The sequence below is a fragment of the Triticum aestivum genome, chromosome 5D (assembly GCF_018294505.1).
Source record: "Triticum aestivum cultivar Chinese Spring chromosome 5D, IWGSC CS RefSeq v2.1, whole genome shotgun sequence".
In the NCBI taxonomy this organism is placed as follows: Eukaryota; Viridiplantae; Streptophyta; class Magnoliopsida; order Poales; family Poaceae; genus Triticum; species Triticum aestivum.
In genome coordinates, this window is record NC_057808.1 from 424,388,198 (window position 1) to 424,412,908 (window position 24,711).

The window sequence follows — 24,711 nt, forward strand, 5'->3', positions numbered from 1 at the left end:
AAACAGAGAGCACTGCTATATATATATATATATATATATATAGGAATAGGCGATACATATCATTTTCATTTGCATCCGACTGCAGGCCGTTCTCCAGTAATAACTTGAAATCAGGTAAAGGCCAATGGGCCGTAAAAGAGGAGACGACGCAACAGATTGGCCCACACCGATCCGAACTCAGCGTGCCTGCCCGAGTCGAGTCGGAAGACGGGAAACAAAGCAGAGGTATATATAGGCACACGATGCATTGATTCACCAGGAAGGAAAACGAGAGCTCGACCTGCTAGTATCTTCTTCTTCTTCTTCTGGTAGAGAAATCGACCGTGGAGTGGAGGAGGCGCCGTTTGTAGAGAAATCGATCGTTGAGTAGGTGGCCATGGTGAAGAACATGGGGATGATGGCCGAGGAGAAGTCGTACTTCACGTCCATGGTGGACCAAGGTGTTGTCGATCCAGACTACGAGGAGAAGCTACCCCTCTTACGTTCAGAGGTGACGAGGTCCCTTCAGGAGATGGAATCTCCAACCTACGACGACGCCTTCGTGAAGCTGGATTGGTCCGAGAGCCTCGAGGACAGCACCCTCGACGTCATCAACATCCTGGCGGCGGACGGGGACGAGTGCAGGCGCGGCGCCGCCCTGTTCGCCGGCGAGCAGCCGCTGGCAGACGCCCTGCGTGGCCAGGCCGCGTGGTACGACGCCAGGCGCGCCGAGGCCGAGGAGATCGCGTCTGGCGCGCGGCGCCTGCGGCACACGTGCCTCGGGACGGTGGCCACGGCGGAGACGGAGGACATCGTCTGCCTGGGGGCGGTGGACTACATCGAGCACCTGTTCAAGGAGATGCCCCACGTCGCCTCGTCCCCGCCGGAGCAGATGGCGGCGGCGAGGGCACAGGCACATGCCCAGGGGCCCGCGGCCACGCGTTTCGTGGAGGAGTTCGCCGAGATTGCCGGGAGGCTCAGGCGAGGCGCGGCGGATTTCGGGGGCGAGGACCAGGGGTTTGCCAGGGCGCTGACGGAGCGCGCGGCGACGGTGGACGCGCTGTGCGCCGACATGAGGGCGTTCGTCGACAAGATGGAGTCTTCCGCCTATTGGAGGATGTTGAAGCACCTGAACTGAACCCGCAGCAGTCTGCCGGAACGCAAACGCCAACGGACGCCACGCCTCCCAAATAATCTCACCCTTTGTTTGTTCTCCGCTTCAAACCATCAATCTTTATCAAAAATTGTACCGATGCACGTCGATTTTATATGAATGAATCATGATTAGTAGTCAGACTGGTCGCGTGTCTGCGTGAATTTTCAGGTGGATCATTCTTGTGAGTTCTGATTGATTCAAGTTACTATCGTTAGAGTGCCCTTTTTCTTTTGCGAGACACGTTTATGTGATGGATTGACAACTCTGACAATATCCTTTTTATGTCTACGATCAGAGGGTAACATAGCGATCGATTTTGAGTTTCAGGGACGAGCTCCTTCCCAAGAGTCGCACCCAAACCTGCCACCCTCCGCCAGCGATCATTCCCATCTTTGGCTGTATTTGATTATTCTTGTGATTGATTCGAGTTAATTTGATTGGAGTGACAATTTTTCTGTGATACAAGGTTTTTAGTGTGAGGACTGAGGATGCACCGCGATGTTAAGGAATATGTTGCAAATCATTGACTCTGAGAAGAAGACGTCAAAGAGAACCCGTAGATACTCCAAAGGCCCTGAACGCTAACGCTGAAAGATCAACTGGAGACCAAAGCCGGTCGGATTCAGGAAGATCCATTGACAACACACCTCCACACACTCTCCACTGCCGCAAAGGCACAGCACCGAAACGGACATAGGTTGAAGTGGACATTATTCCTGCAATGTGGCAACGCCATCACCTTGTAGCCCCAACCAAGACACAGAGCCTGCTAGAACTAGACTAAACTAGGACACTGTACGCCAAATCTGGGCCAAAGTCAAGCGTGTGACCATCTAGGGCCCTGTCGATAAACATGTTGCAGTATGCTGATGACACTATTTTCTTACTATAAGATGATGAAGACAATGCTAGAAATCTAAAGTTTATCTTAACTGCCTTTGAGCAGATGTCTGGGTCGAGTATTAACTTTCACAAAAGTGAAATTTTCTTGCTAGGTGGGGCTGTAGATAAAGCTGGCATTTACCAGGAAATCTTCACATGTGAATTGGGTAAATTGCCTTTAAAATATTTGGGCTTACCTGTCTCAGATAGGAGACTCAGGAATAAGATGTAGGGGAGTGTTAGAGAGAAGATAGAAAGAAGGTGTGCCTGCTGGCAGGGAAGATTACTTAACATAGCAGGGAGAATTACTCTGGTTCAATCATGCCTATCTAATATACATATATACATGATGTCATTTTACCCACTTCCTGCTGGAGTGAGGGAAAAAAGTGGACTTCTTTAGAGCCAGGCTGGTCTAGCAGGCTGATGAACACAAGAAAAAATACCACTTAGTTAAATGGAAGACTTGTTGTTTGCCCAAAATGCAAGGAGATTTAGGAATTCTAATCTAGGTTGTTTCAACAAGGCTTTATTAGCTAAGTGGCTCTGCAAAATTAAGAATGAATCTTGGTTGTGGCAAGATATCCTTTGGAGGAAATATATAAAAGATAAGTGCATTTCTGGGATCCAACACAGACCTGGAGATTCCCGGTTCTGGTCTAACATTTTGGAAATTACGGAAATCTACTACAGACATGTTAAGAAAAAGATTGGGGATGGTAAAAACACTAGATTCTGGGAGGACTGGTGAGTGGGAGATAAACCACTCAAAGAGGCCTACCCAAATTTATATTTCATTAACATTAATCATAATATCTCAATGGTTGAAGTGCTGTTAAAAGGGTGGCAGGCCTTCTCTTTCAGAAGGTGATTAAATGATGAAGTTGCTGTCCTGTGGGATAGCCTAAAGTTTAGATGTGAAGATGTTAATGCATATGGGGGCAGAGATAAATCCAAGTGGATGCTGACTGCAAACAGAATGTTTTCTGTTAAATCCCTTTTATCTTTTCCTGGTCAAAACAGAAATTGGCTTCCCTTAGAAATTTCTTTGGAAAGTCAAGGTGCCTGCTAAAATAAAGGTCTTTCTTTGGTTACTAACCAAAAGAAGCGTTCTGACTAGAGATAACCTACTAAAAAGGGGCTAGAAGGGAGACAAAAATTGCATTTTCTGTGGGCAAGATGAGACAATTGATCATTTGTTCTTCTCCTGCTCGGTGGCCAAGTTGATTTGGAATCTGCTTAGATGCTCTTTGGATCTTCATTCTATACCGTTGATTTTAGTGATTGTTTTGGCAGATGGGCTCGAACCTTCGCTAAATCAGATAGGGGAATGGCCCTTGTTGGTGTTTCTGCATTATTATGGGCTATATGAAAATGCCACAATGATGTAATTTTTGAAAGAAAAAGCAATGACCCCTTGTGTGTAGTGAAACTGATTTGCAACTGGATCTTGGATTGGTCTATTTTGTAGATCAAGGACCCAGAGAGAAGAATCTTGCAGCTGGGAGCAAAGGTGGTAGAACGGGTGGCAAGTGACATCTTCAGCGCGTCGCAAGGATGGCACCTGGGTGTGCTGAGGCTGGGAAACTGGAGAAGATGAATTGCCATCCTACTCCCGATGTTCTCTCAGCAGCTTTTGCTTGCTTGTGCTTCATTTATCTCCTGTGTTTGCTTTTGTTTCGATGCTGAACTAGTTCAATTCTGCTCCCTGTTGAGCTGGCTTGTAATGATACTTTGTATTAGTCTAGTTGTCTTAGTTCGTTGCGCGCCATGTAAGGAGATTATGCTACTAGAACTGGATTCCTTTATATGAAATTGGAGAGGGAAAGCCTCTCTTTTGCTCAAAAAAATTTCTAGGGCCCTGTCTCCAGAGACCTTTGGGCACTGCCGGCACAAGGCCACCGCTCCCCGACTGGCGACGCACATCCGCCACCGCTATCAGCACCAATGCATCGCAATTGGCCAACCCCGCCGCATTGAACTCAGTAGTGTTTCTATGTGTGGGCCGTGGGGTCCGCTGACCCCACAGCTTTTCAGAAAAACTGCCTAAACCACTTTACAACTTTTGTACATTGTGACGAAAAAATTCAGAAAATTGACCCCACTAATTTTCTAGGCTGGTTTCACCACTGATTGAACTCCCCTGTGGAAAGATCCTCCCCGCTGCCACTAGCGCTGAGGGGCCTTGTCCGGCGAAGCCGTCCAGCGGTGGTGAGAGGCTTGGAGAAGATTGACGGCGGCCAGGTCTCCGTGGGATGAGAAAGCCTATCAACATCGACAGTTTCCTGCATTGTAGCGGCAACTCATGTATAATTTTTACTCCCTCCATTTCAAAATATTTATCATGGTTTTAGTTTAAATTTGAAATAAAACCACGACAAGTATTCTTAAGTACAGCATCTTTTCAGAGTATAAACATCGACTGCGACAGACAGTTGTGGCTGGCAAGCAGCTACCTACTCGTCAATGAGCGGCGCATGCCCGGTCTGATCTCGCGGCCTGCAGCTGCGACGAAACACACCGGGCAGCCTCGACGAGCCACGCCTGAGCGACGGCAGCCGCCGCCTTGAGTTGAGACGCCGTCACGTCCCTCGCCCTGGCCCTCAGCTCCAGCAGGCCCCGGTCGATGTCGTGCTCGTGCCTCGCCACCAGCGGACGGAGGAGGCCATCGTACACGTGCCCTGCACCCTGAAACCCGAACACCATTAAGTTTCAGATTCAGAATTGGCCACATTCAGACATACTGAATCAAGTGTATCTGAATGTTGATCATCTCTCGGGCCGGAGGTGTCTGGTCGACTGCTTACCCGTGTGCCGGGGTGCCAGAGGTAGAGGACGAGCAGCAGCTTCGCCTCGCCGTACATCGGCAGCCACGACACTATCCAGTCCGCGAACCTCTCGACGACCGTCAGCGTCGCCATCAGAATCCTGCAACAACAGCAACACAACAGAGGTTCAGAAACTTGAGAAGAATGACACGGGAAAACAATGCGGTACATGTGGATGCCAATGCGCTCACATACCAGTACTGGCACCAGAAAAGCAATTGCTCAATCTGCGGCGGGTGCAGTTCCAGCATCTTGTAGCAAGCGTACGCCGGGTACGCGTACCCCAGAGCCAGGCTGCGCGCAGGAGCAAAGAGAATTGGCATTATTTTGATGGAAGAGCAAAGCAAATTATAATGGACTTTTGCCATCAATTTTGCGAATTAGTTAAAGGGCTTGAAGGCAACGTGGGTGCTGCTTCTCACGTTAGCAATCTGGTGATGAGTGACAACGCCATCGTCTCTAACTGCAAAGCCGAAAAAAGCACAATGTTCAGAGATTTACCGTTCTTGAGGGAAAGATAATGCACATACAGAGAATGATCGTCCGTTCATGTCGCCGACCAGAAATGAACCATGCTGATCAAATGAATCTGATGCGCAGTGAGCTTAGGTGAACAAGGGAGAAAAGGCGATGGAATCTGGATGCGGTTCGTGCAGAGCTTGATCGGAGGAGGCAAGCAAGCATTGGAATCGAGGATTGGTGCGGACGAATGTGCAGCAAAACAAACGAGGAGTGACGATTACCTTGTGGATTAGCGGCTGGTCTCGTTCGAGGTCGGGGAGGATTGGAATCGTGGACGAACTGGGAGGGAGAGGGCAATGGCAAGGGGGCGCGTGGTTTGAATATGTGCGGGGGTGGGGGGAAGCGGTTGCGCTGGAGGTGGAGGTGGAGATGGATGCGCGTGCGTCCAACCGCCCCGTCCTTTCGCGCCATTGGGCTCCGGGGAGGCGGTTGCAACCGAAGCGGCAGATAGATAGATGGGCTAAAACGAGCACGGCCACGGGCGCGTGAATCCTCCCTTCTAATTTTCACACCAAAAACAGAGCCCCCTCCATTCGTGTGGCTTAAATTTTTGAGCAAATTCTTCTTCTTTTGTGAAGAATTTGGAGCAAATTCAGGTTTGAACTCATACGTGTTTGCAGTTGAGGTGGCATATGAGTGCCCAGGTGCGCCATGACAGAATGGCCAAGCTGTAGGATTAGGACAGAAATGACTGGCATTTTTTTGCAGGTAGAAATGACTAACTATACTTCAACGAGGAATGCGAAAGGTTAAATAGAGAATACATATTTCAGAAACTAAGTGGCGGTTTCTTCATTTCCCGCGCCGTGAGTGGCTACTTGCAACAGTATAAATAGGAGGGAGGCGGTGCCCCCCCCTCCACCTCAGGGTTTGGCACATTTGCGAAAAATTTGTTTTGGAGAGCGAGCCTAGATTAGGAAAATAGTGTTCCCGTTGAGTTGCGACACCTTGGTGTCTGCGTTTCCATTGTTGAAGACGTGAATGCACGTCTCATCGTCACAGGGGAGCGTCGGTAGCATACCAGGCTTCTCAAGGATATCTCGCCCTTTGTGATGTCAGTATCAACAAAACCTGCATAGGTCGGCTTGTACATGTTATGGTTGAGATGACCTGTACGCAAAGAAGCCCAAAGTCAAATCAACGCTAGCTAATTTGTGTATGCTAAAGATGAATTTAGGGACAAATGAGAATCAGAAGAAGCCATTACCTGGTGGGGTCGGAACACATAAGCACCACCAGCTTGGTGTAGTTAATGTTGTGCGTGGCCTTGAACACCCGGAAGAATACCGACGTTCTCTCCTCCAGGCTCCAACTTGGACGAGGCGAGCACCCACAGGCCGAAGGGGCCCACACCACCTTCCACGTGTTTGCAGTTGTGGTGGCATATGAGTTCCCAGGTGCTCCAATGACAGAATGGCCAACGAGTAAGATTAGGACAAAAATAGCTCTTTTATTCCCGGGTAGAAATGACCAACTATAGTTCAAGGAGGAATGCCAAGCTTAAATTCAGAATGATTTATTTTACATGCCCTAAGTAAGATTCGGTCTTTAGTTCCATAAAACAAAGAGAGAATATATATTTTAGAAAATAAGTTATGGTTTCTTCATTTCCTGCACCATGAGTTGCTACTTGCAACAATAGAAATAGGAGGGGGGCACCGCCCCCGAGTTTAGCACATTTGCGAATAATTTGTTTTGGTGAGCGGGCTTGGACTAGGAAAATAGTGTTCCCTCCAAGTTGCGACACCTTGATGTCTGTCTTTCCGTTGTTGAAGATGTGAATGCGCGCCTCATTGCCGCGGGCAAGCGCTGGAGAGACCCAAGAGAGGTTGCAGGTCCTCCCTCCTTCCCCAAAGCTCTCGACGACCGACCCGTCAATCTATGAAGGAAAATGGAGAGAAGAAAGTAAGAAACAACACTTTCTGAACTTGTATAGCACAAGGACATGTTGAATGGTAGCATACAAAGCTTCTCTGGGATATCTTGCCGTTTGCGATGTTAGCATCAACAAAACCTGCAAAGGTCGTCTTGTATATGTTCAGGTTCAGAGACGACCTACACCGAACAAAGTCAAATCAATACTAGCTAATTTGTGTATGTTACATGTGTGGGATTATGAATTTAAGGAAAAATGAGAATCAGAAGATGACATTCCCTGGTGGGGTCGGAACGCACAAGGACGACTGGCTAGCTTGGTGTTATTGATGTTGCGTGTGGCCTTGAACACCCGGAAGAAGACCGTCATTCTTTCCTCCAGCTTGGAAGAGGCAAAATGTCCACACCACTTGGAGTCATGGCTCCGGTACCAGTTGTGGGGTTGCGCGTATATAGGGGGGGCACCGCCCCCCCCTAGCCTGGGAAGAATCATTTGAAGTTTTTTATCAATCCAATCACATCAGTTCAGTTGGAACATTCGAGGCCTACATGCATGGCCAATATGCACATGACGATGAATCTTATCCTTTTCAGTTAATGGATCTTATTCTTTTTAGTTAACGGAGCAAAATGTACGATGATGAGTTGAGATTAGAGCACATGACAAAGGTAGCGAAATTCACGGAGTAGAAGCAGATGGACTCAAAAAAGAGATACATGTGACGTTTGTAACCCGATCTTTACATGTTCTTGCCGCTTGACCAGCCTGTCCGGATTTCCCCCCTGAGCATCTCGACCTCCTCGACTGGCCACTATCTCAGCTACCTCCCGCTTGGGTTGATTGAAACCTTCCTCGGAATGGCCGAAAAATATCACCCAAATACTTTGGTGATCACGATACAAATGAAAATCTTTTGGTTTGACAAAACTATACAACCATATGTATGAACGACGATGATATACACGGTTCAAAAAAAATGGCAGGAATGCATACATGCATGTTAGTGTGAAGCTACATGGATCAGGTGTCTTCAAATATTATGAGAAAAAAAAGGTAGTATGCAGAATCACAGTGTTGCTATGGTTGTTCAGCATACATAGATGACAAAATGCAGGTTTCAATAATTTGCAAATTCTTCTTTTATTGTGAAGAATTTGGAGCAAATTCACGTTTGAACTCATACGTGTTTCTAGTTGAGATGGCATATGAGTTCCCAGGTGCGCCATGACAGAATTGCCAACCTGTAAGATTAGGACAGAAATAGCTCTTTTTTCCCGGGTAGAAATGAAAAACTATAGTTCAATGAGGAATGCCAATCTTAAATTCGAGAATACTTTATTTTTACATGGCCTAAGTAATATTCGCTCTTTAGTTCCATAAAACAAAGATAGAATTTATTTTAGAAAATAAGTGATGGTTTCTTTATTTCCTGCATCATGAGTTGCTACTTGCAACAATAGAAATAGAATAGAAATAGGGGGGGCACCGCCCCCCGGGTTTATCACATTTGTGAATAATTTGTTTTGGTGAGCGGGCTTGGACTAGGAAAGTAGTGTTCCCTTCGAGTTGTGGCACCTTGATGTTCGCCTTTCCGTTGTTGAAGATGTGAATGCGCGCCTCATCATCGCGGGCAAGCATCGGAGAGACCCAAGAGAGGCTGCAGGTCCTCCCTCCTTCCCCAAAGCTCTCAACGACCGACCCGTCAATCTAAGAAGGAAAATGGAGAGAAGAAAGCAAGAAACAACACTTTCTGAACTTGTATAGCACGAGGACATGTTGAATGGTAGCATATCAGGCTTCACTGGGATATCTTACCCTTTGCGATGCCATTACCTGGTGGGGTCTAAACACATAAGGACCACTGGCTTGGTGTTGTTGATGTTGCGCGTGGCCTTGAACGCCTGGAAGAAGATCAGTGTTCTCTCCTCCAGCTTGGACGAGGCGAGCACCCATAGGCCCAAGGGGTCAATGCCACCTTGCAAGTCTGCGCCCCTCACACTGCATAACTTCTGGGCATCGTTGGCCAGCGTTGAGTCCGGTGCCGCTGCTGTCTCCAAGCTCGGTACCTCAACGAGGAATGCCACGATTTAATTTGGGAATAATTTCTTTTTACATGGCCTAAATTCACTCTTTACTACCACAAAACAAAGAGAGGATTTATATTTTAGAAACTAAGTGACAGTTTCTTCATTTCTCATACGGTGAGTTGCTCAATAATAGAAATAGGAGGGGGGCACCGCCCCCCGGGTTTAGCACATTTGCGAAGAATTTGTTATGGTTAGCAAGCTTGGACTAGGAAAATAGTGTTCCCTTCGAGTTGTGACACCTTGATGTCCCCATTTCCATTGTTGAGGATGTGAATACGTACGCACCTCATCGCCGTGGGAAAGCATCAAAGAGACTAAAGAGAGGCTGTAGGTCCTCCCTCCTTCCTCAAAGCTCTCGAATGAGCGATCCATCAATCTACGAAGGAAAATGGAGAGAAGAAAGCAAGAAACAACACTTTCTGAACTTGTATAGCATGAGGACATGTTGAATGCTAGCATACCAGGCTTCTCACGGATATCTTGCCCTTTGCGATGTCAGTGTCAACAAAAGCTGCAAAGGTCGGCTTGTACAAGTTCTGGTTCATAGATGACCTGCACCTAACAAACAAACCCAACATCAAATCAATGCTAGCTAATTTTTGTGTATGTTAAATGTGTGACATGATGAATTTAAGGACAAATGAGAATCAAAAGATGCAATTACCTGGTGGGGTCGAAACACATAAGGATCACCGTCTTAGTGTTGTTGGTGTTGTGCGTGGCCTTGAACACCCGGAAGAAGATCGATGTTCTCTTCTCCAGCTTAGACGAGGCGAGCACCCACGGGATGAAGAGGCCCACGCCACCTTGCAAGTCCACGACCCTCAAGCTGCACAGCTTCTGGGCATCGTTGGCCAGCGCTGAGCCCAGTGCCTCTGTTCCCTCCAAGCTCGGTACCTCAAAGCTCACATCGACGTCAGCCTAACAGACCAACTGCATGCACAAGTTAGTTTCTAGAAGGCAACAATATGTTGGTCAAATGTATTTGATCAAGCAATCTAATCACATGAGTACAATTGGAACCTCTTGATAAAGGATATTGATACTACTCCCTCCATCCATGAGTACCTTAGTGAACTTATAACCTCCCACCTGAGGTGCTGTTGGGGATCGTAGCAGATATTTAAAAAATTTCTACGCATCACCAAGATCAATCTATGGAGTCATCTAGCAACGAGAGAGAGGAGTGCATCTACATACCCTTGTAGATCGCGAGCGGAAGCGTTCAAGAGAACGGGGTTGATGGAGTCGTACTCGTCGTGATCCAAATCACCGATGATCCTAGCGCCGAACGGACGGCACCTCCGCGTTCAACACACGTACGGAGCAGTGACGTCTCCTCCTTCTTGATCCAGCAAGGGGAAAGGAGAGGTTGATGGAGATCCAGCAGCACGACGGCGTGGTGGTGGAAGTAGCGGGATTCCGGCAGGGCTTCGCCAAGCGCTGCGGGAGGAGGGAGATGTGTCACGGGAGGGAGAGGGGGGCGCCAGGGCTTTTGGGTGCGGCTGCCCTCCCTCCCCCCCCCCCACTATTTATAGGGGTCCTGGGGGGGCGCCGGCCCCTTGGAGATCCCATCTGAGGGGGGGGCGGCAGCCAGGGGGGGGACTTGCCCCCCAAGTCAGGTGGGCCCCCCCACCCCCAGGGTTTCCAACCCTAGGCGCAGGGGAGGCCCATGGGGGGCGCACCAGCCCACCAGGGGCTGGTTCCCTTCCCACTTCAGCCCATGGGGCCCTCCGGGATAGGTGGCCCCACCCGGTGGACCCCGGGACCCTTCCGGTGGTCCCGGTACAATACCGGTGACCCCTGAAACTTTCCCGGTGGTCGAAACTGGACTTCCTATATACAAATCTTTACCTCTGGACCATTCCGGAACTCCTCGTGATGTCCGGGATCTCATCCGGGACTCCGAACAACTTTCGGGTTACCGCATACTAATATCTCTACAACCAAGCGTCACCGAACCTTAAGTGTGTAGACCCTACGGGTTCGGGAGACATGCAGACATGACCGAGACGACTCTCCGATCAATAACCAACAGCGGGATCTGGATACCCATGTTGGCTCCCACATGTTCCTCGATGATCTCATCGGATGAACCACGATGTCGAGGATTCCAGTAATCCCGTATACAATTCCCTTTGTCAATCGGTACTTTACTTACCCGAGATTCGATCGTCGGTATCCCAATACCTCGTTCAATCTCGTTACCGGCAAGTCACTTTACTCGTTCCGTAATGCATGATCCCGTGACTAACTACTTAGTCACATTGAGCTCATTATGATGATGCAATATCGAGTGGCCCAGAGATACCTCTCCGTCATACGGAGTGACAAATCCCAGTCTCGATCTGTGCCAACCCAACAGACACTTTCGGAGATACCTGTAGTGCACCTTTATAGCCACCCAGTTACGTTGTGACGTTTGGTACACCCAAAGCATTCCTACGGTATCCGGGAGTTGCACGATCTCATGGTCTAAGGAAATGATACTTGACATTAGAAAAGCTTTAGCAAACGAACTACATGATCTAGTGCTATGCTTAGGATTGGATCTTGTCCATCACATCATTCTCCTAATGATGTGATCCCGTTATCAATGACATCCAATGTCCATGGTCAGGAAACCGTAACCATCTATTGATCAACGAGCTAGTTAACTAGAGGCTCACTAGGGACATGTTATGGTCTATGTGTTCACACATGTATTACGATTTCCGGATAACACAATTATAGCATGAACAATAGACAATTATCATGAACAAGGAAATATAATAATAACCATTTTATTATTGCCTCTAGGGCATATTTCCAACAGTCTCCCACTTGCACTAGAGTCAATAATCTCGTTACATTGTGATGAATCGTACACCCATAGCGTTCTTGTGTTGATCATGTTTCGCTCGTGGAAGAGGTTTAGTCAACGGATCTGCGACATTCAAATCCGTATGCACTTTACAAATATCTATGTCTCCATTTTGAACATTTTCGCGAATGGAGTTGAAGCGACGCTTGATGTGCCTAGTCTTCTTGTGAAACCTGGGCTCCTTGGCAAGGGCAATAGCTCCAGTGTTGTCACAGAAGAGAGGTCCCGATGCATTGGGAATAACTCCTAGGTCGGCAATGAACTCCTTCATCCAGATTGCTTCATGTGCTGCCTCCGAGGCTGCCATGTACTCTGCTTCACATGTAGATCCCGCCACGACGCTTTGCTTGCAACTGCACCAGCTAACTGCCCCACCATTCAAAATATACACGTATCCGGTTTGTGACTTAGAGTCATCCAGATCTGTGTCGAAGCTAGCATCGACGTAACCCTTTACGACGAGCTCTTCGTCACCTCCATAAACGAGAAACATATCCTTAGTCCTTTTCAGGTACTTCAGGATGTTCTTGACCGCTGTCCAGTGTTCCATGCCGGGATTACTTTGGTACCTTCCTACCAAACTTACGGCAAGGTTTACATCAGGTCTGGTACACAGCATGGCATACATAATAGACCTTATGGCCGAGGCATAGGGGACGACACTCATCTTTTCTCTATCTTCTGCCGTGGTCGGGCATTGAGCCATGCTCAATCTCACACCTTGCAATACAGGCAAGAACCCCTTCTTGGACTGATCCATATTGAACTTCTTCAATATCTTGTCAAGGTATGTGCTTTGTGAAAGACCTATGAGGCGTCTCGATCTATCTCTATAGATCTTGATGCCTAATATGTAAGCAGCTTCTCCAAGGTCCTTCATTGAAAAACACTTATTCAAGTAGGCCTTTATACTTTCCAAGAATTCTATATCATTTCCCATCAATAGTATGTCATCCACATATAATATGAGAAATGCTACAGAGCTCCCACTCACTTTCTTGTAAACACAGGCTTCTCCATAGGTCTGCGTAAACCCAATCGCTTTGATCATCTCATCAAAGCGAATGTTCCAACTCCGAGATGCCTGCACCAGCCCATAGATTGAGCGCTGGAGCTTGCATACTTTGTTAGCATTCTTAGGATCGACAAAACCTTCCGGCTGCATCATATACAATTCTTCCTTAAGGAAGCCGTTAAGGAATGCCGTTTTGACGTCCATTTGCCATATTTGATAATCGTAGAATGCGGCAATTGCTAACATGATTCGGACGGACTTCAGCTTCGCTACGGGTGAGAAGGTCTCATCGTAGTCAACACCTTGAACTTGTCGATAACCCTTAGCGACAAGTCGAGCTTTATAGATGGTAACATTTCCATCCGCGTCCGTCTTCTTCTTAAAGATCCATTTATTTTCTATCGCTCGCCGATCATCGGGCAAGTCTGTCAAAGTCCATACTTTGTTTTCATACATGGATCCTATCTCGGATTGCATGGCTTCAAGCCATTTGTTGGAATCTGGACCCGCCATTGCTTCTTCATAGTTTGAAGGTTCATCGTTGTCCAACAACATGATCTCCAGAACAGGGTTGCCGTACCACTCTCGTGCAGAATGTGTCCTTGTGGACCTACGAAGTTCAGTGGCAACTTGATCATGATCGTTATCATTAACTTCCTCTCTAGTCGGTGTAGGCACCACAGAAACATTTTCTTGTGCTGTGCTACTTTCTGGTTCGAGAGGGGTCATCTCATCAAGTTCCACTTTCCTCCCACTTACTTATTTCGAGAGAAACTCTTTCTCCAGAAAGGACCCATTCTTGGCAACGAAGATCTTGCCTTCGGATCTGAGGTAGAAGGTATACCCAATGGTTTCCTTAGGGTATCCTATGAAGACGCATTTTTCCGACTTGGGTTCGAGCTTTTCAGGTTGAAGTTTCTTGACATAAGCATCGCATCCCCAAACTTTAAGAAACAACAGCTTAGGTTTCTTTCCAAACCATAATTCATACGGTGTCGTCTCAACGGATTTAGACGGAGCCCTATTTAAAGTGAATGCGGCAGTCTCTAAAGCATAACCCCAGAATGATAGCGGTAGATCGGTAAGAGACATCATAGATCGCACCATATCCAATAGAGTGCGATTACGACGTTCGGACACACCATTACGCTGAGGTGTTCCAGGCGGCGTGAGTTGTGAAACAATTCATTTCCTTAAGTGTGTGCCAAATTCGTGACTCAAATATTCCCCTCCACGATCTGATCGTAAGAACTTTATTTTCCTGTCACGTTGATTCTCAACCTCACTCTGAAATTCCTTGAACTTTTCAAAGGTCTCAGACTTGTGTTTCATTAAGTAGACATACCCATATCTACTCAAGTCATCAGTGAGGGTGAGAACATAACGATAGCCACCGATAGCCTCAACGCTCATTGGACCGCACACATCAGTATGTATGATTTCCAATAAGTTGGTTGCTCGCTCCATTGTTCCGGAGAACGGAGTCTTGGTCATTTTGCCCATGAGGCATGGTTCGCACGTGTCAAATGATTCATAATCAAGAGACTCCAAAAGTCCATCCGCATGGAGGTTCTTCATGCGTTTGACACCAATGTGACCAAGGCGGCAGTGCCACAAGTATGTGGGACTATCATTATCAACCTTATATTTCTTGGCATTCACACTATGAATATGTAACATCACGTTCGAGATTCATTAAGAATAAACCATTGACCAGCGGGGCATGACCATAAAACTGTTGGAAATATGCCCTAGAGGCAATAATAAATGGTTATTATTATATTTCTTTGTTCATGGTAATTGTCTATTATTCATGCTATAATTGTATTGTCCGGAAATCGTGATACATGTGTGAATACATAGACCACAACCTGTCCCTAGTAAGCCTCTAGTTGACTAGCTCGTTGATCAACAGATAGTCATGGTTTCCTGACTATGGACATTGGATGTCATTGATAACGGGATCACATCATTAGGAGAATGATGTGATGGACAAGACCCAATCCTAAGCATAGCATAAAAGATCGTGTAGTTTCGTTTGCTAGAGCTTTTCCAATGTCAAGTATCTTTTCCTTGGACCATGAGATCGTGCAACTCCCGGATACCGTAGGAGTGCTTTGGGTGTGCCAAACGTCACAACGTAACTGGGTGACTATAAAGGTGCATTACGGGTATCTCCGAAAGTGTCTGTTGGGTTGGCACGGATCGAGACTGGGATTTGTCACTCCGTGTGACGGAGAGGTATCTCTGGGCCCACTCGGTAATGCATCATCATAATGAGCTCAATATGACTAAGGCGTTAGTCACGGGATCATGCATTGCGGTACGAGTAAAGAGACTTGCCGGTAACGAGATTGAACAAGGTATTGGGATACCGACGATCGAATCTCGGGCAAGTAACATACCGATTGACAAAGGGAATTGCATACGGATTGATTGAATCCTCGACACCGTGGTTCATCCGATGATATCATCGTGGAACATGTGGGAGCCAACATGGGTATCCAGATCCCGCTGTTGGTTATTGACCGGAGAGGCGTCTCGGTCATGTCTGCATGTCTCCCGAACCCGTAGGGTCTACACACTTAAGGTCCGGTGACGCTAGGGTTGTAGAGATATATGTATGCGGAAACCCGAAAGTTGTTCGGAGTCCCGGATGAGATCCCGGACGTCACGAGAGGTTCCGGAATGGTCCGGAGGTAAAGATTTATATATGGGAAGTCTTATTTTGGTCGCCGGAAAAGTTTCGCGCTTTATCGGTATTGTACCGGGAGTGCCGAAAGGGGTCCGGGGGTCCACCAAGGGGGTCCACCAGCCCCGGGGGGCCACATGGGCTGTAAGGGGTGCGCCTTGGCCTATATGGGCCAAGGGCACCAGCCCCAAGAGGCCCATGCGCAAGAGATAAGAAAGAAGGGAGAGTCCTAAAGGGGGAAGGCACCTCCGAGGTGCCTTGGGGGGGAAGGACTCCCCCCTGGCCGCACCCTTCCTTGAAGGAAGGGGCAAGGCTGCGCCCCCCCCCTCTCCCTTGGCCCTATATATAGTGGGGGGAAGGGAGGGCAGCAACATCTAAGCCTTGGGCGCCTCCCTCCTCCCCTGCAACACCTCTCTCTCTCTCGCAGAAGCTCGGCGAAGCCCTGCCGGAGACCCGCTACATCCACCACCACGCCGTCGTGCTGTTGGATCTCCATCAACCTCTCCTTCCCCCTTGCTGGATCAAGAAGGAGGAGACGTCGCTGCACCGTACGTGTGTTGAACGCGGAGGTGCCGTCCGTTCGGCACTCGGTCATCGGTGATTTGGATCACGGCGAGTACGACTCCGTCATCCACGTTCATTGGAACGCTTCCGCTCGCGATCTACAAGGGTATGTAGATCCACTCCTTTCCCCTCGTTGCTAGTAGACTCCATAGATGCATCTTGGTGAGCGTAGGAAAATTTTAAATTATGCTACGATTCCCAACAGTGGCATCATGAGCCAGGCCTATGCGTAGTTACTATGCACGAGTAGAACACAAAGAAGTTGTGGGCGTTGATGTTGCCAATTCTTCTTGCCGCTACTAGTCGTTTCTTGTTTCGGCGGCATTGTAGGATGAAGCGGCCCGGACCGACCTTACACGTACGCTTACGTGAGACAGGTTCCACCGATTGACATGCACTAGTTGCATAAGGTGGCTAGCGGGTGTCTGTCTCTCCTACTTTAGTCGGAACGGATTCGATGAAAAGGGTCCTTATGAAGGGTAAATAGAAATTGGCAAATCACGTTGTGGTCATACGTAGGTAAGAAAACGTTCTTGTTAGAAACCTACAAACCACGTAAAACTTGCAACAACAATTAGAGGACGTCTAACTTGTTTTTGCAGCAAGTGATATATGTGATATGATATGGCCAGAAGATGTGATGAATGATATATGTGATGTATGAGATTGATCATATTCTTGTAATAGGAATCACGACTTGCATGTCGATGAGTATGACAACCGGCAGGAGCCATAGGAGTTGTCTTTATTATTTTGCATGACCTGCGTGTCATTGAATAACGCCATGTAATTTACTTTACTTTGTTGCTAAACGCGTTAGCCATACAAGTAGAAGTAATCATTGGCGTGACGACTTCATGAAGACACAATGATGGAGATCATGATGATGGAGATCATGGTGTCATGCCGGTGAAGAAGATGATCATGGTGCCCCGAAGATGGAGATCAAAGGAGCATGATGATATTGGCCATATCATGTCACTATATGATTGCATGTGATGTTTATCATGTTTTTGCATCTTATTTGCTTAGAACGACGGTAGTAAGTAAGATGATCCCTTATAATAATTTCAAGAAAGTGTTCACCCTAACTGTGCACCGTTGCGAAGGTTCGTTGTTTCGAAGCACCACGTGATGATCGGGTGTGATAGATCCTAACGTTCGAATACAACGGGTGTTGACGAGCCTAGCATGTACAGACATGGCCTCGGAACACACGCAATACACTTAGGTTGACTTGACGAGCCTAGCATGTACAGACATGGCCTCGGAACACGGAGGACCGAAAGGTCGAGCATGAGTCGTATAGAAGATACGATCAACATGGAGATGTTCACCGATCTTGACTAGTCCGTCTCACGTGATGATCGGACACGGCCTAGTTGAACTCGGATCATGTTTCACTTAGATGACGAGAGGGATGTCTATCTGAGTGGGAGTTCATTAAATAATTTGATTATATGAACTTAATTATCATGAACTTAGTCTAAAATCTTTACACTATGTATTGTAGATCAAATGGCCCACGTTGTCCTCAATTTCAACGCGTTCCTAGAGAAAACCAAGCTGAAAGATGATGGCAGCAACTATACGGACTGGGTCCGGAACCTGAGGATCATCCTCATAGCAGCCAAGAAAGATTATGTCTTAGAAGCACCGCTAGGTGAAGCACCAATCCCTGAGAACCAAGACATTATGAACGCTTGGCAGCAGCGTGCTGATGATTACTCCCTCGTTCAGTGCGGCATGCTTTACAGCTTAGAACCGGGTCTCCAAAAGCGTTTTGAGAAACATGGAGCATATGAGATGTTCGAGGAGCTGAAACTGGTTTTTCAAGCTCATGCCCGGGTCGAGAGATATGATGTCTCCGACAAGTTCTTCAGCTGTAAAATGGAGGAGAACAGTTCTGTTAGTGAGCACATACTCAGAATGTCTGGGTTGCACAACCGCTTGTCTCAGCTGGGAGTTAATCTCCCGGATGACGCGGTCATTGACAGAATCCTCCAGTCGCTTCCACCAAGCTACAAGAGCTTTGTGATGAACTACAATATGCAGGGGATGGAAAAGACCATTCCCGAGGTATATTCAATGCTGAAATCAGCTGAGGTAGAGATCAGAAAAGAACATCAAGTGTTGATGGTGAATAAAACCACTAAGTTCAAGAAGGGCAAGGGTAAGAAGAACTTCAAGAAGGACGGCAAGGGAGTTGCCGCGCCCGGTAAGCCAGTTACCGGGAAGAAGTCAAAGAATGGACCCAAGCCCGAGACTGAGTGCTTTTACTGCAAGGGAAGTGGTCACTGGAAGCGGAACTGCCCCAAATATTTAGCGGACAAGAAGAAGGCCGGCAACACCCAAGGTATATGTGATATACAAGTAATTGATGTGTACCTTACCAGTACTCGTAGTAGCTCCTGGGTATTTGATACCGGTGCGGTTGCTCATATTTGTAACTCAAAACAGGAACTACGGAATAAACGGAGACTGGCAAAGGACGAGGTGACGATGCGCGTCGGGAATGGTTCCAAGGTCGATGTGATCGCCGTCGGCACGCTACCTCTGCATCTACCCACGGGATTAGTTTTAAACCTCAATAATTGTTATTTAGTGCCAGCTTTGAGCATGAACATTGTATCTGGATCTCGTTTAATTCGAGATGGCTACTCATTTAAATCTGAGAATAATGGTTGTTCTATTTATTTGAGAGATATGTTTTATGGTCATGCCCCGCTGGTCAATGGTTTATTTTTGATAAATCTCGAACGTGATGTTACACATGTTCATAGTGTGAATACCAAAAGATGTAAAGTTGATAACGATAGTCCCACATACTTGTGGCACTGCCGCCTTGGTCACATTGGTGTCAAGCGCATGAAGAAGCTCCATGCAGATGGACTTTTGGAGTCTCTTGATTACGAATCATTTGACACGTGCGAACCATGCCTCATGGGTAAGATGACCAAGACTCCGTTCTCCGGAACAATGGAGCGAGCAACCAACTTATTGGAAATCATACATACCGATGTGTGTGGTCCAATGAGTGTTGAGGCTCGCGGAGGATATCGTTATGTTCTCACTCTCACTGATGATTTAAGTAGATATGGGTATGTCTACCTAATAAAACACAAGTCTGAAACCTTTGAAAAGTTCAAGGAATTTCAGAGTGAGGTTGAGAATCAACGTGACAGGAAAATAAAATTCTTACGATCAGATCGTGGTGGAGAATATTTAAGTCACGAATTTGGTACACACTTAAGGAAATGTGGAATAGTTTCACAACTCACGCCGCCTGGAACACCTCAGAGAAATGGTGTGTCCGAACGTCGTAATCGCACTCTATTGGATATGGTGCGATCTATGATGTCTCTTACCGATTTACCGCTCTCATTTTGGGGTTATGCTTTAGAGACTGCCGCATTCACTTTAAATAGGGCACCGTCTAAATCCGTTGAGACGACACCGTATGAATTATGGTTTGGGAAGAAACCTAAGCTGTCGTTTCTAAAAGTTTGGGGATGCGATGCTTATGTCAAGAAACTTCAACCTGAAAAGCTCGAACCCAAATCGGAAAAATGCGTCTTCATAGGATACCCTAAGGAAACTATTGGGTACACCTTCTACCTCAGATCCGAAGGCAAGATCTTCGTTGCCAAGAACGGGTCCTTTCTAGAGAAGGAGTTTCTCTCGAAAGAATTGAGTGGGAGGAAAGTGGAACTTGATGAGGTGATAGTCACCCCTTCCGAGTCGGAAAATAGCGCAGCGCGGGAAAATGTTCCTGTGGTGCCTACACCGACGGGGGAGGAAGTTAATGATGATGATCATGAAGCTTCGGATCAAGTTGCCACTGAACTTCGTAGGTCCACAAGGACACGTTCCGCACCAGAGTGGTACGGCAACCCTGTCCTTGAAATCATGTTGTTAGACAACGGTGAACCTTCGAACTATGAAGAAGCGATGGCGGGCCCGGATTCCGACAAATGGCTAGAAGCCATGAAATCCGAGATAGAATCCATGTATGAAAACAAAGTATGGACTTTGACTGACTTGCCCGATGAGCGGCGAGCCATAGAAAACAAATGGATCTTTAAGAAGAAGACGGACGCAGATGGTAATGTGACCATCTACAAAGCTCGACTTGTCGCTAAGGGTTATCGACAAGTTCAAGGGGTTGACTACGATGAGACTTTCTCACCCGTAGCGAAGCTGAAGTCCGTCCGAATCATGTTAGCAATTGCCGCATACTATGATTATGAGATATGGCAGATGGACGTCAAAACGGCATTCCTTAACGGCTTCCTTAAGGAAGAGTTGTATATGATGCAGCCGGAAGGTTTTGTCGATCCTAAGAATGCTAACAAAGTATGCAAGCTCCAACGCTCAATCTATGGGCTGGTGCAAGCATCTCGGAGTTGGAACATTCGCTTTGATGAGATGATCAAAGCGTTTGGGTTTACACAGACTTATGGAGAAGCCTGTGTTTACAAGAAAGTGAGTGGGAGCTCTGTAGCATTTCTCATATTATATGTGGATGACATATTATTGATGGGAAATGATGTAGAATTATTGGAAAGTATAAAGGCCTATTTGAATAAGTGTTTTTCAATGAAGGACCTTGGAGAAGCTGCTTATATATTAGGCATCAAAATCTATAGAGATAGATCAAGACGCCTCATTGGTCTTTCACAGAGTACATACCTTGACAAGATATTGAAGAAGTTCAGTATGGATCAGTCCAAGAAGGGGTTCTTGCCTGTATTGCAAGGTGTGCAATTGAGCACGGCTCAATGCCCGACCACGGCAGAAGATATAGAACAGATGAGTGTCATCCCCTATGCCTCGGCCATAGGGTCTATTATGTATGCCATGCTGTGTACCAGACCTGATGTAAACCTTGCCGTAAGTTTGGTAGGAAGGTACCAAAGTAATCCCGGCAAGGAACACTGGACAGCGGTCAAGAATATCCTGAAGTACCTGAAGAGGACTAAGGATATGTTTCTCGTTTATGGAGGTGACGAAGAGCTCGTCGTAAAGGGTTACGTCGACGCTAGCTTCGACACAGATCTGGATGACTCGAAGTCACAGACCGGATACGTGTATATATTGAATAGAGGAGCAGTAAGCTGGTGCAGTTGCAAGCAAAGCGTCGTGGCGGGATCTACATGTGAAGCGGAGTACATGGCAGCCTCGGAGGCAGCACAGGAAGCAGTCTGGATGAAGGAGTTCATTACCGACCTAGGGGTGATTCCCAATGCGTCGGGCCCAATGACTCTCTTTTGTGACAACACTGGAGCTATTGCCCTTGCGAAGGAGCCCAGGTTTCACAGGAAGACCAGACATATCAAGCGTCGCTTCAACTCCATTCGTGAAAGTGTTCAAAATGGAGACATAGATATTTGTAAAGTGCACACGGACCTGAATGTAGCAGATCCGTTGACTAAACCTCTCCCTAGGGCAAAACATGATCAACACCAGGACGCAATGGGTGTTCGATTCATCACAATGTAACTAGATTATTGACTCTAGTGCAAGTGGGAGACTGTTGGAAATATGCCCTAGAGGCAATAATAAATGGTTATTATTATATTTCTTTGTTCATGGTAATTGTCTATTATTCATGCTATAATTGTATTGTCCGGAAATCGTGATACATGTGTGAATACATAGACCACAACCTGTCCCTAGTAAGCCTCTAGTTGACTAGCTCGTTGATCAACAGATAGTCATGGTTTCCTGACTATGGACATTGGATGTCATTGATAACGGGATCACATCATTAGGAGAATGATGTGATGGACAAGACCCAATCCTAAGCATAGCATAAAAGATCGTGTAGTTTCGTTTGCTAGAGCTTTTCCAATGTCAAGTATCTTTTCCTTGGACCATGAGATCGTGCAACTCCCGGATACCGTAGGAGTGCTTTGGGTGTGCCAAACGTCACAACGTAACTGGGTGACTATAAAGGTGCATTACGGGTATCTCCGAAAGTGTCTGTTGGGTTGGCACGGATCGAGACTGGGATTTGTCACTCCGTGTGACGGAGAGGTATCTCTGGGCCCACTCGGTAATGCATCATCATAATGAGCTCAATATGACTAAGGCGTTAGTCACGGGATCATGCATTGCGGTACGAGTAAAGAGACTTGCCGGTAACGAGATTGAACAAGGTATTGGGATACCGACGATCGAATCTCGGGCAAGTAACATACCGATTGACAAAGGGAATTGCATACGGATTGATTGAATCCTCGACACCGTGGTTCATCCGATGATATCATCGTGGAACATGTGGGAGCCAACATGGGTATCCAGATCCCGCTGTTGGTTATTGACCGGAGAGGCGTCTCGGTCATGTCTGCATGTCTCCCGAACCCGTAGGGTCTACACACTTAAGGTCCGGTGACGCTAGGGTTGTAGAGATATATGTATGCGGAAACCCGAAAGTTGTTCGGAGTCCCGGATGAGATCCCGGACGTCACGAGAGGTTCCGGAATGGTCCGGAGGTAAAGATTTATATATGGGAAGTCTTATTTTGGTCGCCGGAAAAGTTTCGCGCTTTATCGGTATTGTACCGGGAGTGCCGAAAGGGGTCCGGGGGTCCACCAAGGGGGTCCACCAGCCCCGGGGGGCCACATGGGCTGTAAGGGGTGCGCCTTGGCCTATATGGGCCAAGGGCACCAGCCCCAAGAGGCCCATGCGCAAGAGATAAGAAAGAAGGGAGAGTCCTAAAGGGGGAAGGCACCTCCGAGGTGCCTTGGGGGGGAAGGACTCCCCCCTGGCCGCACCCTTCCTTGAAGGAAGGGGCAAGGCTGCGCCCCCCCCCTCTCCCTTGGCCCTATATATAGTGGGGGGAAGGGAGGGCAGCAACATCTAAGCCTTGGGCGCCTCCCTCCTCCCCTGCAACACCTCTCTCTCTCTCGCAGAAGCTCGGCGAAGCCCTGCCGGAGACCCGCTACATCCACCACCACGCCGTCGTGCTGTTGGATCTCCATCAACCTCTCCTTCCCCCTTGCTGGATCAAGAAGGAGGAGACGTCGCTGCACCGTACGTGTGTTGAACGCGGAGGTGCCGTCCGTTCGGCACTCGGTCATCGGTGATTTGGATCACGGCGAGTACGACTCCGTCATCCACGTTCATTGGAACGCTTCCGCTCGCGATCTACAAGGGTATGTAGATCCACTCCTTTCCCCTCGTTGCTAGTAGACTCCATAGATGCATCTTGGTGAGCGTAGGAAAATTTTAAATTATGCTACGATTCCCAACAAAAACATATCTCTCATATAAATAGAACAACCATTATTCTCGGATTTAAATGAGTAGCCATCTCGCATTAAACGAGATCCAGATACAATGTTCATGCTCAAAGTTGGCACTAAATAACAATTATTGAGGTTTAAGACTAAACCCGTAGGTAAATGTAGAGGTAGCGTGCCGACGGCGATCACATCGACCTTGGAACCATTCCCGACGCGCATCGTCACCTCGTCCTTCGCCAGTCTCCGCTTATTCCGCAGCTCCTGCTTTGAGTTACAAATATGAGCAACCGCACCGGTATCAAATACCCAGGAGCTACTACGAGCGCTGGTTAGGTACACATCAATAACATGTATATCACATATACCTTTGGTATTGCCGGCCTTCTTATCCGCTAAGTACTTGGGGCAGTTCCGCTTCCAGTGACTGTTTCCCTTGCAATAAAAGCACCCAGTCTCAGGCTTAGGTCCATTCTTTGTCTTCTTCCCGGCAACTGGCTTATCGGGCGCGGCAACTCCTTTGCCGTCCTTCTTGAAGTTCTTCTTACCCTTGCCTTTCTTGAACTTAGTGGTTTTATTCACCATCAACACTTGATGTTCCTTCTTGATCTCCACCTCCGCTGATTTCAGCATTGAATATACCTCAGGGATGGTCTTTTCCATCCCCTGCATATTGAAGTTCATCACAAAGCTCTTGTAGCTAGGTGGGAGCGACTGAAGGATTCTGTCAACGACCGCGTCATCCGGGAGATTAACTCCCAACTGAGACAAGCGGTTGTGCAACCCAGACATTTTGAGTATGTGTTCGCTGACGGAACTATTCTCCTCCATCTTACAACTGTAGAACTTGTCGGAGACTTCATATCTCTCGACCCGGGCATGAGCTTGGAAAACCATTTTCAGCTCTTGGAACATCTCATATGCTCCGTGTTGCTCAAAACGCTTTTGGAGCCCCGGTTCTAAGCTGTAAAGCATGCCGCACTGAACCAGGGAGTAATCA

General features: G+C 47.4%; 1 protein-coding gene across 3 annotated transcripts; it reads right to left on the bottom strand.

Moving 5' to 3' along the window:
- Positions 1–3,971: 3,971 nt before the first annotated feature.
- LOC123125250 (putative HVA22-like protein g) lies at positions 3,972–5,704 on the bottom strand. Of its 3 annotated transcripts, none has more exons than XM_044545773.1 (6): positions 5,589–5,704; positions 5,268–5,308; positions 5,041–5,139; positions 4,825–4,945; positions 4,478–4,705; positions 3,972–4,302 (listed from the first exon to the last, which is right to left on the bottom strand). In XM_044545773.1, exons 2-5 carry the CDS (start codon positions 5,297–5,299, stop codon positions 4,481–4,483), a joined length of 477 nt encoding a protein of 158 aa, XP_044401708.1. In that variant the 5' UTR covers positions 5,300–5,308; positions 5,589–5,704; the 3' UTR covers positions 3,972–4,302; positions 4,478–4,480. The 3 variants fall into 3 exon arrangements, with proteins under 3 accessions (XP_044401708.1, XP_044401707.1, XP_044401706.1); XM_044545772.1 differs by having other exon boundaries at positions 4,474–4,705; XM_044545771.1 differs by lacking the exon at positions 3,972–4,302 and having other exon boundaries at positions 4,334–4,705.
- Between the last annotated feature and the right edge of the window lie 19,007 nt (positions 5,705–24,711).

Coding starts and splice junctions, on each gene's coding strand:
- LOC123125250 (XM_044545773.1), bottom strand. CDS start 5,299: ATGGCGTTGTCACTCATCACCAGATTGCTAAC. Junction 5,140..5,267: donor CTCATCACCAGATTGCTAAC/GTGAGAAGCAGC, acceptor TCCTGCGCGCAG/CCTGGCTCTGGGGTACGCGT. Junction 4,706..4,824: donor TCTGGCACCCCGGCACACGG/GTAAGCAGTCGA, acceptor TTCGGGTTTCAG/GGTGCAGGGCACGTGTACGA.